We start from the raw sequence: 14266 nt of genomic DNA on the forward strand, positions 1-14266 counted from the left end.
ACTTACAGCAGCCCAGAAGACTGGGGCAGATCTGTGTCCCCAGGACACCACTTGGGTACCCTGCCTCACATGAGTCTAAACTAAGCACAGATATGGCAGGGCTGCACTATTACAAAATGGGCCCAGTGCTCCTGCGCCACCTCCCCAGGATCCCTGTGGAAGTATCCAAGCCCTCTGTCCTGTCCTCCAGGCTACAAGAAAGGCAGAGGACTCTGGCAGCCCCTGCCTGCCTAGCAGGGAAGAAACTTGGCCCAAAGATTCCAACTCTGCCCAAGACCTGACTGGCCAGATATATTCCCTTAAAAAAAAAAAAAAAAACATTTATTTGAACGCAGACATGGTGGTAGACCCTTGTACCTCAGCACCAGGGAAGCTGAGCCAGGGGAACCACGAGTTACAGGCCAGCCTGGGTTATAAAGTGAGAGTCTGTCTCAGACACAAAAAGAAAATTCTTAGGAGATGAGGCCAGGTCAGGTGAGAGTGAAGAACTGGGTGCAGAGGTGATCCTGTCGGCCCAGCAGGCCTTTGGATGGGATGAACTCCAGGGGCACTGACCCAGGTGCCTTCTTCTTCAGGTCCTGCTCAAAGATCTGCAAAGGACAGACAATGGGTGGCATTGGGCTGGATGCAGTAGTCCCCATGGCCTGCACCCCAACAGCCCTGTGCACAGCTCTCACCTCATAAGCAGTAAGTTCCAGGAGTGGCGCAATGCTGACCTCAGGGACAGATAGCACCTGGTTGATGACCCCGGCAGCTCTGGATACCTCAGGATGGTAGTGCTGCTGAAGAGTCTAGGAGCAAGTTAGAGTGATGTCAGAAACCTCATGACATAGCAGCAGGGCCTTAGAATGGAGCTTGAAGCCCTGAGCCAGTGTGGGGTCACCAGCAACCGAGTATCTTAGCATACCCTGGCATGGTGCCCTGTGTGACCAAGATCTCTAGGGGCTGCTGGAGATGTGTCAGTGGAGACTCAAATGCCTTCTAGAGGCTGGACAGGCAGATGACTCACCTGCAGCTCCCACAAGCAGCTCTCCAAGGCATGGCTCCTGGCTGGGTCCTTCTCTACTGGGTCATATGGATCAGCATCTAGCTCTACAAACAGGATCAAGATTCCATTTGCCACCTGGCCTTTTGGACCAAAGGAGCCAGGGTTTGCCATGATGCCCAGCTACTCACACTTACCAATGCCCTGTGGACGATGCACCATAACTCGGCAGGCAGGGTGTCTACGCAACAGGTTGCAGATAAAGGGCAGGACCATAAGAAGGGCCTCAGGAGGTGCTGTTAAGGCCAGCCGGGCCAGGCGTTTGGCAAAGGCAGCCACCAGGTAGGCGGGGAGGTGGCTGAGAGGGAAATAGGTATGAGAAAATAGGTCCCCAAACATCCTTCCACTGCCTCCCTAACCAGAACTATAGCCCCCACAGACCATGGAGCTGGATATTCCCAAAACTCACGAGGAGGAAAGGAAGAGGTCGGCCAAGTGAAAGAACCGGGCTCGGTACTTGACGTGAAAGATGGATGGATCCAGGAGGCCATAGAGCTTTTGATAGAAATCAGGGTATTCCCTGAGGGAGGGAGCAGAGAGGACACAGGAGGTGAACTGGTTAAAGGGACAGAACCCCCCAGGTAAGCAAGGCTCCTCCTCTTGCACCTCTTCTGCATTAACTTCCCAGGTGAGCAACAAAGGCCTTTGAGAGAAAACTAGACAGCAGACCAGAGTGGTCCTATTTGGTACTCACAGGTTATGATTATGGATTAGGATGAAAAGCCCATTCAAGGCCAGGAGGCTGATGGCACCACCTGCAGAAACACAGGAAGACATGAAGCTACCTACACCTTGCTCACCCTGGGCCTTAGTAGGTAAGGGAAGAGTGGGCATAGATGCAGGTGGCCAGCCTATAGAGAGACTGACTACCTACGTTCACATGCAGGGAGGTTATGGGAGTTTAGCTCAGATCTGTCAGGCAGGAGATGGCAGCTGGGCCCATGCACAGTGAGTACCCCTTGCCGAATAACCTAAGTGGAAGTCTCACTCACCCACATCACAAGCACTTGTGAGGAAGTCAATCATGAGGGTGGGCTGAGCCAGGTGGGGCAGGATGGAGTCATGCATAGCCACTAGTACCTTCTTGTAGAGGCTGAGGGGCAGCTGTAGAGATCATGGCAGTCACGGAGCTGCTTCCCTTGCCCACAATAAAACCAGGGGCTTCACCCACCACACCCTACCTTATGTTTAAGGAACCCAAGCCACATCTCCTGGAAAGCTTTTCTGTGCTCCTGCAACGGGACCAGGAAATATGTGTATCCTGATAAACCCCAGACCCACCCAGTCCTTCTGCAGTCAACTGTGGGCCTTTGACCCTGAAAGACCCAGGCCAGTCTGTGATGCCAAGTCTCAGCACAAGGAGAGACAAAGAACAGAGGGGCACAGGATTCAGGTCTGAAGCTGGTTATAGTAACACATAAAAGTGGCATCACTTGAGACAATGGAGTACATGCTATTGCCTATAACTGCCAAAGAAGGTCTTCAGTCTCTGAAAGCATCTCACCTTCAAGTGAATGACCTTCCACTTGTCTGACGTCTCTGAAATCACAGCAAAAAGGGGAAGACAGTGGCTAGCCAGGCTGAGGCCTGGATCTCTCCAGGAGCCCTCCTACCAGGGTCAGGCTCCAGTGGGCCTTAACCTGCTCAGAACTCACGCGTGTGCTTCACATAGAACTTGGTAAGGTCATGCTCTTGGAGGGGCAGGTTCACAGCAGACAGCAACATGAAGGCATTGTTCCAGAAGGTGGGTGACACCTGCAGAAAGCCTAGCCTGAGCAATTGTCCAGGCTGTTGCCATCTACTTGCCTCCCTGAGGCACTAGGACATAGGATGGTGATGGAACCCAGCTTTTTACCTCAGATTGCTGGCTGGTGGCTTGGGCTACAGTGCTTGTGGCCGCCTGCATTGTGTGGTACCGTATATCATCATATTCCAAGTATTCGCAGAACTGGGAGATAAGCAGGCTGTGGTCATCCTCGGGTGTGAGCAGGCCTCCTACCACTGCCTGGGGAGAAAGACAGGGTGAATGACTCTCTTCCACAAAATGGTCCTAGCATGGTGAAGAAGGATGTCACCATCCATCAAGCTCCACACCACCAGGCTGTCTGCCATTTCCTCTCCAATTCACAAGACAGAATATAGTGATATTTCATTTGCATTTCAATAAAGTTTGTCTGGAGATCAGAGAGTAAAACATCCCCACTGGTCAGCCTTACAGACTAGACAGTAGTGACACACACCTTTAATCCTAGAAGCTATACTAGTTTGCCATCCAAACTGGTCGGAAGTAGTGCACACCTTTAGTTCCAGCACTAGAGAGGAATATAGGAGGCGAGGAGACAGCTCTCAGTCTGGTTCTGAGGATTCCTGGAGGCAGCATCACCATTTCAGACTGAGGTAGAGGTAAAAGCCAGTGGATGGCTATTTTGCTTTTATGAACTTCAGGCTGAATGCCAATATCTGTCTCTGGGTTTTTATTAATTGTGCTACAACAGAGACCTGTGAGCAGTAAGCCTTGCTTAGTTCCCAGGTCAAAGCAAGACAGGAACATAATATGCCCCAGCTATCTGTTCAGGAAACTAACGAAACCATCTTAGGTTTGGCCACCACAGTCTTCCAGATCCCACTAAGGCCTTACCCTGAAGAGTGTGCGGGGAAAGAGGTAGTGACTTTCCCACTGGGGCTTCTCCAGGGGTTTCGCTCCTTCCAGCTGCACAAACTTCATGAGTGTCTTGAGGGCCAGCTCCTGGGAAGCAGAGAAAGAGTAACCATGATGTCCCCATCTAGATGGCCTACCAGAGTTCACCTAGCCTCAGGGTCGCTCTCAACCAGGCTTTGGCCCGGGCCAAGAAGTAGGAGAGAAAGGAGACCACATCTTACCTTGCTCCGTGTTACATGTATGTGATGATGGTGACAGTGACATGCTCTTGTTGACTTGGGACAGAACTTAGAATTTGGCTTGAGGCATGTACACAAGCTGGGCTTGCAGGGGAAGCCACCTAACTGCTCTCTTATCAAGCAATTTTGGAGATACCACACCAAACATGACAATATGCAGATACGGTGCCCAGAACTAGGGTTACAGACACCACATCTGCAGAGCCAGATAAATCATACCACAAATACCATACCATAAATCTTTGTGGAAGAAAAAGAGCAATGAAGACATGTAACTTCTCTTAAACAGGAAGAGAGGTGTTCACAAAAGCAGCCCCTACACCTGTGCTTTAGAGAAGCTGGGCCAAGGACTTCAAGACTCACCTTGACTTGGAAGGAGGGATGGGTCAGGAGCTCCTCCAGGCGATTACAGCAGCTGTGATAGCGGTGTCTCATCCAAACTTTGTATTTGTGTGTGGCTCCCTGGGATCCTGAGAACAGACGAGAGCTAACTCCCATTGATGTTTGTGTGCCAAGCCAGACCAAGGTCCTAAACCCAGTCCCGCCTTCCCAAGGTCTCCCATCTTCAGTTGTGAACCTGTACCCAGACCAGGCCTTGGAAAAGACCATTTCTGACCTCTGCAAACTGGGACTAGATATTAAAATACAGTTCTTCTCACTTTGCCTCAGGATCTGGATCTCCCAAACACTGGGGCAGTGACAGCACCAAACTTTGAAGTGGCACAATTAAAACCCTGAGGAAAAAAGTTGCTAGTATACGAGTTCGTGTAGGCCTGGCAAGTACACGGATCTCACATTCTGAGCCACAATGGACTGAGTCCTCCTACAGGGACCCGGCTTGGCGTGTTCCTCCTGGTGTCATTTAATAAGGCGGGTCCCGTTGGGGCGGCCTGGCGGACAGCACCCCAGCCCCTCCAGGTCACTTTACCTGCCAGGACCCCGTCCTCGCGCGGCAGCGAGCCCACGAAGAGCTCTTCCCGCTCCAGCAAGGTACCGAAGAGTCGGCTGCACGCACGCACTCCTTCCTGGATATCCTCAGGGTCCTCGGACTGAGGCGGGAGGTCAGAAAGGGTGACGCTGGGCCCAGCTGTGCCTCCCGTTTGCCGCCCCAGGGCCGCCCCCGCCGCCCGCGCGGTTCACCTGAAGTACAGCCAGGATGTCAAACACCGCGTTGGCCTGGCCACGGCTCGTTAGCACCGCCTGTAGTAGACGGCCAAGCTCCCCACGGGAGCCCGCCGAAGCCAGGTGACGATCCATGCCGCCGCGAGGGACTGCCGAGCTTGGTCGCGCCTGTGACGTCGGCGATGGCGCGGCCTGGTCACGTCATCAGGGAGCGCCGAGGAAGAGCTACAGCGTGCTGCGACTATGGCACTATTCCACGTAGCACGGTACGCAGGCCCGGAGGCTTCCGGACTGGGGGATGCAGAGATAGAGGCGGGTAGCCGGTCACCAGTGCTGCTCGAGCGGCTGCAGAACCGAGCCGGTGAGCGGCAGCAGCAGGAACCGAAGCCTGAACCCGCCGGGGAGGCCTCGGAAGCGGCAGGCAGGCGGCGTCTACGGCCCCCGCGGCGGCGTGGCTGCTCTGTGGCTCAGAGCCCGGAGGCCCCTAGGGCGAAGCGGCAGAAAGCGGACTACAGTGTGCATGCAAGTGGGCTATGTGGCCGAGGTGTGGACGGGGCTTGGAGTCTTTTTCCTGGGTGCGCTGCGGAGTTTATGTCCCCTCTGTTGTTGTGTCGCGCGGGGAGAGGCGAAGAGTCGCCTGGAGAGCTCAACACCGACTTAGAGGACTCAGGTGAGAAGCCCCCAGAGGAGGCCCCGAGACCCCCGGCTCCAGGGCCTGTGCTGGGGAACATTGCAAGAAGGAAGACACTGAAGGTGAGTAAGTCTGGCCGTCCGCCCGCTACTCTTAAGCTTTATCGGGGCGGGGTGGGAGTGTTGTTTGTGGGTTTTGTTTTGTTTTTGCCCTTACGTGGCCCTAACTATAGAATGGCGGGAGGCTTATAGAGTTCCTTAGGGTATGTGTGGACACTCTTGAAACTGAAGTCCACAGACGTGTAAGACCTATTGGACACTGGTGTGTCTGGCGGCCCCCGCAGAAACATTTCTGGCCGTAGTGAGGCAATTGCTGGTCTGGGCGTCTTGTCCGAAGACTGCCAAGAATGGGTGGTGGTGAAGGGTTGACTAAGTCAGCTCTTGCATCAGGGTTGACTGCTCCATGTGAGTGCTGCTCCCTTTCTTAGCTCCCCTTGCTGGCCTAAAATGAGAGTCAGGGTGGCTTAAGGAAACCTGCCCTGCTAATACGTTCTTCACCCTACTAATGTTTGCCCTCGTTTTCCAGCACTTACACTCCCTAGGTGCCTCTATAGAGCTGCTGTTAGGGTCTCTTCTGTTGCTCCATGAGCCTGAAGGGCTCTGCAGAACTCTTGTGGTTCTTTTTGCTCTTTTAGGTCCAGCCTTTCCTGCCAGCATGGCTGGCAAAGCCAAGCTGGGTCAAGAAGAGCGTCACTGAGGATCTTACTCCTATCGAAGACATCCATGAGGTTCACCCTGACTTGCAGAAGCAGCTGAGGGCTAATGGCATCTCTTCCTACTTTCCAGGTCCTTCAGCCCTGGACAGATGATGGGGTGAACTCCCCAAAGCAGCCTTCCCTCGGCTGTCAGGGCTCCAATATAAGGGCTGTGGTTTAGGGGTACCTACTTCACACTGGATCAGTGAGCTTCTGCATCCTTGGGCTCAGGTTCCTGATGATTATCTTAGGTCTTATCCAATCCAGGTGCCATCTTTTGATCTCCTGAGTGACATGGTATATCCTAGCATATAATTCACCTGTTCCTTTTCTTCCTTCGTTACAGTCCAGGCAGCTGTGATTCCTGCCCTCTTGGAGAGTGCAGATAGTGGGTTTCTAGTAGGCAGAGGTGGATACCAACCTAGTGACCTCTGTGTGTCTGCCCCAACGGGCAGTGGGAAAACACTGGCATTTGTTGTCCCTGTGGTACAAGTGAGTATCAGAGTACACATTTCTTAGCTAGAGCACAGCAGGGAGGGTCCTGGTGGCACAGCTCATTTCTGTCCCTACAGGCCCTGCTGCATCGAGTGGTCTGCCACATCCGTGCACTGGTTGTGCTTCCTACTAAGGAGCTGGCCCAACAGGTATGCCCCTCTGTATCCAGAAGTCTGTATCCTCAGCTTTAGTTACCCTGCTGGATGTACACGGTACTTATCCCTTGACCACCTGTGTTAAACTCAAGAGTCTTTGTCATAGCAGGGGCCACCGTCTATTTTAGACCAGTGACAGACTCCTTTTGCAGGTGAGCAAAGTATTCAACATCTACACGGATACCACACCTCTGCGGGTTGCTTTGGTGACTGGACAGAAGTCACTGGCCAAGGAGCAGGAGAGCCTTGTCCAGAAGACGTAGGTGTGCCAGGTGGTGGGCTCTGCAGGTGTCCTTTGATTAGGGCGGTGTAGTACTTTACATGTGAGGCTTTGCTGTTCGATGGCCCTTCTTTGAGTCTTTCTGGTTTGTAGGGTAGATGGTTACCGATGCCTGGCTGATATTGTGGTGGCCACACCTGGCCGCCTGGTGGACCACATTGACCAGACCCCAGGATTCAGCTTCCAGCAGCTCCGCTTCCTGGTAGGCCACCTTCTGGACACTTGAGTCCCTGAGCTGTGGTGATGTCATTGGGGAGCTGAGAAAGGGAGCAGCAGGATACCTGGCAGCAGTCACAGCCTGGGGCTGTGTCCTCTGGAGTAGGGCACAGAAGCCTGAGGGGCCTGCACTGTAGAAGGCTGCTGCCACCACTCTGGGCAGCCAGGATTGGTGCATGCTGTCTATCATCCAGTCAGCCTCATCAATGATCTACAGCAGACAGGAACCAAGGGTCAACTGAAGACTCCCCAATGACATCACCACAGCTCAGGGACCCAAGTGTCCAGAAGGTGGCCTACCAGTCATACATGGAGGCAGAATAAGGTGGTGCATAATTTAAAGGAAAGCTTTTTTCCAGACACAAGAGAACAATATGACAGCATGCACAATTCTACCAGTAGCTGAGGAAGAACTACTGGCATTTCATTGCTGCTGGAAGTCAGTTTTCTTTGTCCTGTGAGCCCTTGTAGGCACTTTTGAGTAAACAACAAAATCAATTCAGTAGGTTTAAAAAGAATGACAAAAAACTTTGTACTTAGGTGGGTGCGGAGATGAGTGGAGATTTCATTTCATTGTATAAGATGTTCAAAGCATTAGTAATGTCAACAATAAAATGGACGTCTGACTCTCAGACTAGCTGCTAGCAGATTCTAAATTAATCTCATGAACAAAATCCTAGAGTCAGCAAGGGCCTGAGGATGGTGCCAGTGGCCTGTGTTGCTTTCTTGAGCTAGCCTAGGTGTCCTGAATTAGAGGGGTATTAGTGTGTTGAAGCTATCAGGAAATTGGCATGAGTTCAAGTTATCCATTTTTTTAAATATAAATGAAAACAGTTTATCTTAATACTATAGATTTTTCTTTCTTTTTATTTACTTATTTATTTTTTTACAAAAAGCACAGTCTCTTTGACTATGTTCAGGCAAGCACTCTCCTGTAATTTACTTCATGCTTATGTGGGTACCATCTTGAAGGCTAGTAGCCATGGAAACATCTTAAACCAACCTATTCCTGGACTTCAGTGACTTGTCTGGGACAGGCTCACCACAGTCTCTCTGTAGACATGAAATGCTAATGCTAGGCACACTTTAATCTGCTGTCACTATAAGGCTGACCATAGTTTTTCATCACATTCCTGAAGGCACCCTTCAGCTTTACCTGAGCTTATTTCCAAAGACAGTTGGACCCCAGCAATACAAACCAAGGGCCATTACTTTTCAGGACCAAGCCAACATCTAGGCTGCCTAGTCCAAGAGGACCATGGTGCTTGCAGAGAAGGGTTGTTTCTAGTGGAAACACAATGTGATTGCCGGGAATAGAACTCAGGACCTCTGGAAGAGCCCACCTCTGGCTCTTACTTTTCTCTGTACCCTCTGCCTTGGAGAGAGGGATGGAATGTTCCCTTTAGGCCCAACACTCCACACAGTCTCTTACTTTGTACCAGCTGAGCAGCGGCCATCTAGTGCAGTCACCTTCTATGATGAGAGCTGAGAGGTACACTTAATCTATGGGTATGGGAATATCATCAAAAGTCATTTTAACAGTATGCTCATTAACAGAATAATAGTATTTGTTTTTCGAGCCCATAATCTGTCTAACCACAAGTTCTTGGCCCCATTAACAGTACCTAATATGGGTTCTATCACATGGGGCAGGCCTTTGATCCAATCAGAAAGTGGGTGAGAGGCTAGAGATTAGTAATTGAGCATTTTCTGTGATGCAGAGGTTTGGTTTCTAGTACCTACATGATAGCTGCCTGCAGTGTTTGGGAGTCCTCAAAAGGGGAACCCATTCCTGGTTCCGTGGTTATTTGCTAGCATGTGTTATCTAGTTGGGATTTTGAGCTTCCCCCGCCCCAACATAGAGTAACTTCATTTAAACTAGTATGTATATATTAGAATGTGTCTATAGAAGGTTTCCAATATAGCTTTTTCAAAAGTATTATTGGTGACAAAGTTAATACATCTTGAAGTTACTTAAGACTGCTATCCTACTGTGTGTCAAACTTTTACTGTAATCTTAGGTACTCTTCATGCCCTGACCCAGATAATGCACATGTATCTTTTTTTTTTTTAAGCAGCAAATAAAGACTTGGAAGCAACTTTCTAAAATCTACCATAAAGATTGGTTGGTTGATAAATAATTATGTCTGTTATCTGGGTCAGTTGGGCTTGATTGGACCCAGTGACTTTTCCCTTGTGAAACTCAGCTAAAGATTTCTATAAAGTATTCCCTGTGGGGTGCTTGCTTTGCTGTCAATAAAGACAGAGTGAAGCTCTTTGTGAGCTCCATACAATGTGTGGTGGGAAAAATGACTTGGTAGGCAGGTAGGCAAGATGAATGAGTTTGGGTCAGCCTTAGGGTTGTGCAGTGGGTAGGGATAGGCAGGAAAGTGAGTCCTTTTTCCCCATTCCCCCTCTGAAAACCCCTGGCTAACTTTAACCCCCTTGCCTCTCTGCTGGGGATTAAGGGTTGTGTACCACTACACCTTGAGGTCCATTTTTATGGACAGTGTCAGAAATGATCACATCTACTATCTTGATCAAGATCAGCACTCGACTGTCACCTGTTGGATCTGTACAACATCAGGCATCTAGTGAAGGTGGTGGACACACCATGGGACCAGCCAGGGAGGGCCACCTGGGATCTGCTTGCGTGAGACTGGGTACGAGCTGAACCCCCAAGGCCTTTCAGAAAGGAAGTGGTGTGAAGGCTGACTTTTGCATGACAGTTCTAAGTAGAAATCAAAACATTATTTTTCTGGTGTTTTTCTACTTACTTCCTAGTGCCTGAAGAGGGTCTCAACTTGCAGCCCTTTTAGCACTGTGAAGTCCTGAAACAGACACAGCACCCATGGTGGAAAGCTGCACAGGAACCCAGATGTCAGTAGCTTCAAGGCCAAGGAACTAAAGAGGAAGACTTTGAACATGCAAGCCCTGCATTGCTTTGGAGCAATACATACACAGAAGGCTTTGTTTTCTAACCAACACATCCTTACTCCAAACACTGGTCATGAAAGACAAAACAAGGATGTAGAAAGGTCACTTTTATTAGCCTTTGCTTGTAGGACATCAAAACCCTATTCAAATACAAATGTTTGTGTTTACAAAGTATTTACAATTTCAGTCCTGTTTATTACATTTTTTTTAAAAAAAAAGAAAACAACAGCTATCTGGTTGAAAAATGGATGAAAGTAACTGCCAAAAATGAAGACCCTGCCTCTTGCTCCCACCAACCACCTGGCTTGGACACACTGAAGTATGCTGCCACAACAGTGGGAAGGATGGAGAAAAAGGTGAGTGCAACATTGACCAAGGACCCCCACTGAGCTCAGTTCTGCCTGAGGACTATGAGGAATAGGAATTGCTTCTGGGAGCCAGGTACCCAGGAACCTCCCAAGGGCTATTCTTCCCCTAACACAGCACACACTAAGCCAAAACAATGGGTTTTTGCTTGTAGGACAGGTTTGTGGTTCAGAAAATATTAAACCTCTTCTGGTTTTTCAACACCTAATTGCTACTTTTATCCCAAGTTTCACATTATGAACTCAAAAATGAGTTCTAGGTGGGCTTCAGGATGTATTGTCACATTCCTGCCCACACAGTGCACAAAAAGTGGGATGGACATGGCAGGGAAGAATACTCAAACAATACAACTCCTGTCTTCAAGGCTGCATGCAGTTCTGACAGCATAGACCTCACAGACTTAACTTCCAGGCTTCAGCACTGATGGGGAACATGGGCCTTCAACTCTGGCAGGTAAGAAGGCACAGTCAGCCTGTTATGCCCAAGAATGCCATACAAGTCACCTTACAGTGGTAAGAACTTAGGACTGAACTTTCATTCCAACCCTTTCTCCTTCAATTGCAGGCCTGTCCCTGCAACAGCTGTTTAAATCCATGAAGAGCTGCTGGGGTGGCACAACAACAATGCCTTCCAGACTAGACCAGGACAACAATAAGGGAACCTGGGTATCAACTGCACCAGGCTGCCCTATACATGTAACCCACACTAGCTTCTCACAAGAATACTGTAAAGGATCTCAGTACAGTGTGTATAAACACAAACTTGGCTATACAGAAATGGTGTCAGTCCCAGAGCCTCATTCAAAGGAAAGCCACTGCCCACTGGTGCAAGATGGGTGCTCATAATGCAAGCTAGGACCTCACTGGCATATTGAGTGAAGGCTCTGGAAAGAGGGGTGGGGTTGGGGCATCTGATGGTCTGCTCTTGTCTCCTACATCTCCCTGAACATTCAATGAGCTGGAGCCTGCTGTAGGACATGCTGCCCCTACCACATAACTGAGTAGTGTACACTACAGAAGAAACTAAAGGCTTTTCAAAAGACTGATGTGGACATTGCCCACACAGTGAAACCATCAAAGACTGCAACTGTCGCTTTTTCAGTTATTCACACACAGGAGAAAGTCAAATCACTTTGGCCAACCTTGGTACCAGCAGATCCCGGAGTCCAAAAACAGTAGAGCATTCTGCTAAGACAGCCTTTCCATAGTACCAACCAGTTTCCTTCCTATTGGCATGGAGGCTTGGTGGGTGTCTTCAGCCTCACAGCAGGGACTCGCATCTGTAATTTGGGCTGTCAGAGCTGGCTGGAAGCTGTGCTGGGGCTGGACCACCAGGGGTCTGCAGTGAGGCAGAGGCTGTAGTGACCACCTGCTGCTGAAGGGGCTTCTGCTGCACCACTTGGGCTGTGGCAGTCACCGTTGGCATCATCTGTACCTGTTGCCCTGCTGCTGTTGCCTGTGTGAGTGTCACTGTGGAGAAGCCTGAGCCAAGATGAGATCACAGGTCACTGGAGAACAGCCCTGGCAATGCTGTCCCTCTAACAGAGAACTATCACATACACCTAGTAGCCTCAGCAAAACAGCAAAGGATGTAGACCAATATAAGGGGGGGTTAGTTAATTTTTTTTTTTAAGTTCATGGGCAGCTTTAAAAATAACATCACCACTTTAATCAAATACTACTGCACTGAAAGTAAAAACAAACCAGAGGGTTCTGGTTCAGAAAGGGGTGTTTTCACTTGCCAGCTTCTCTCCCAGAAGCTGTGATCCTGTCTTGTGGAACATTAAAAGGTACCTGCTGAGAGCAGGTTGGAGCACAGGTCTGGTTTTTCCTTGGAAATTCCCCCTCAGTAGGTCATTTTCCCCAAAAGCTCATGTTTTTGTGTGAATTATGAAAGCCAAAAGTAATTCTCTAATCACTAGTATTCTGCTTCTGAAACACATTTGCCCCCCAGCACCCTCCAGGTCTCTGTGCACTCTACCTGTTGAGAAGCTGATGCAACCTGCTGGATGCTGGCCACAGGTGTTTGTTGTTGTACAACTTGAGAAAGTTTTGCAACCTTTGACAAAACAAGGCAAGCATAGGATTCAAAATACATGCACAAATATCTTTCTCTGCTTTTAAGCAAACAAATAATGGCAGGTAACATGGAGAATCAATCTCAAGTATGCCCACCAGGATCCTAGGAGGTTAAAAAGCAACTGACTCAATTTCAGAAGCAATCCATTTAATAACTCAAAATTCTTGGTTCACGTTTTAACTTTTCCTTGGGACTGATTATACATGAATTAGATTTGGGAGTGAACTGCACTCATCTGAGTTCTTAGTGACAACGGATAAAGGTTTTGTATAGAGGCAAGCCCAGTGGGCCAGGTCTTACCAGGAGAGACACCAAAATTTCTCAGTGGTTTCATCCATCATAACTCACGTTCTATAAAGCAAAATTTTCTGCCCTGTGTTCACTTCCTGTTGTGTTCACTTCTTGCTGTTGTCAAAACTGAACAACGCTGAAGCTGTAGCTCAGTAATGAAACTTGTGCAGCATGCATGTAGCCCTAGGTTGAATTCTTAGAATCATGAAAGCTACAAAAGTTCCACACACACTGAAGTATGGTAGTCCACACCAGACTACCTGAGCAGAAGGATGGTAAGTTTGAGGTCAGCCTGGGCAAGGCCAACCTAAGTGAAACTTATCAAGCTAGCTGACTGTTCTTTAGTCAGACTTCTGTAACCTCAAGCCTGCACAAAGGAGACCCTAAAGCCTGTGGAAGCAAGAATCATCAGTATGGAATTTGAGAGTGTGAGAGCACTCACACAGTTAATAATTTAAAAAAAAAATTAACAGCTCAAGCCAGAAGATAGAAATGTAAACACAGGGGAAGTTGACAAAATCCTTACACCAATCAAGAAGCTATTTGCTGGGAAAGAAAATCCAGATTCTTCAATGCAATGTCATGGGTATACTAAACACACTCCAGGACAGACCCAATGCCCAGAAATAGTTGGCCAAATGGATTCCATGTTTTTTAGTATGCTTTTTGAGAGACAGAACATACGGATGAAGTAGGCTTTCTGTCTAAGCATCTGGGAGGAGTTGTAACGGGAAAGAATATGATCAAAATATAATTCATTAAGAAATTTTCATTAGCCGGGCGGTGGTGGCGCACGCCTTTAATCCCAGCACTCAGGAGGCAGAGGCAGGCGGATCTCTGTGAGTTCGAGGCCAGCCTGGTCTACAAGAGCTAGTTCCAGGACAGGCTCCAAAAGCTACAGAGAAACCCTGTCTCGAAAAAAAAAAAAAAGAAATTTTCATTAAATTATTATGCATTGAAAATACAAAATGATATAAACAGCTTTTGTGAGAGGCCT

General features: G+C 48.9%; 2 protein-coding genes across 2 annotated transcripts; one reads left to right on the top strand and one right to left on the bottom strand.

Annotated features, from left to right (window-relative positions):
- Positions 1-309: 309 nt before the first annotated feature.
- LOC121432393 (nucleolar complex protein 4 homolog) lies at positions 310-5227 on the bottom strand. Its single transcript, XM_041630336.1, has 15 exons — positions 5084-5227; positions 4872-4992; positions 4307-4413; positions 3684-3791; positions 2901-3050; positions 2701-2800; positions 2550-2584; positions 2227-2277; positions 2038-2149; positions 1740-1800; positions 1455-1565; positions 1183-1343; positions 1010-1092; positions 678-791; positions 310-590 (listed from the first exon to the last, which is right to left on the bottom strand). The coding sequence occupies exons 1-15, from the start codon at positions 5198-5200 to the stop codon at positions 471-473; spliced, it is 1551 nt and encodes a 516-aa protein (XP_041486270.1). The 5' UTR covers positions 5201-5227; the 3' UTR covers positions 310-470.
- Positions 5228-5299: 72 nt separating this feature from the next.
- On the top strand, positions 5300-7606 carry LOC121432336 (ATP-dependent RNA helicase DDX51-like). The gene is made up of 6 exons (XM_041630182.1): positions 5300-5818; positions 6391-6541; positions 6797-6942; positions 7023-7094; positions 7253-7359; positions 7474-7606. Exons 1-6 carry the CDS (start codon positions 5309-5311, stop codon positions 7604-7606), a joined length of 1119 nt encoding a protein of 372 aa, XP_041486116.1. The 5' UTR covers positions 5300-5308.
- The last annotated feature ends 6660 nt before the right edge of the window (positions 7607-14266 follow it).

The sequence above is a fragment of the Microtus oregoni genome, unplaced genomic scaffold (assembly GCF_018167655.1).
Source record: "Microtus oregoni isolate MIOR12 unplaced genomic scaffold, Mior012 000034F_ref0000314, whole genome shotgun sequence".
In the NCBI taxonomy this organism is placed as follows: domain Eukaryota; kingdom Metazoa; phylum Chordata; class Mammalia; order Rodentia; family Cricetidae; genus Microtus; species Microtus oregoni.

Coding starts and splice junctions, on each gene's coding strand:
- LOC121432393 (XM_041630336.1), bottom strand. CDS start 5,200: ATGGATCGTCACCTGGCTTCGGCGGGCTCCCGTGGGGAGCTTGGCCGT. Junction 4,993..5,083: donor ACATCCTGGCTGTACTTCAG/GTGAACCGCGCG, acceptor CTCCCGCCTCAG/TCCGAGGACCCTGAGGATAT. Junction 2,585..2,700: donor GTTCTATGTGAAGCACACGC/GTGAGTTCTGAG, acceptor CTGTGATTTCAG/AGACGTCAGACAAGTGGAAG.
- LOC121432336 (XM_041630182.1), top strand. CDS start 5,309: ATGGCACTATTCCACGTAGCACGGTACGCAGGCCCGGAGGCTTCCGGA. Junction 6,542..6,796: donor CATCTCTTCCTACTTTCCAG/GTCCTTCAGCCC, acceptor CCTTCGTTACAG/TCCAGGCAGCTGTGATTCCT. Junction 7,360..7,473: donor GAGAGCCTTGTCCAGAAGAC/GTAGGTGTGCCA, acceptor TCTGGTTTGTAG/GGTAGATGGTTACCGATGCC.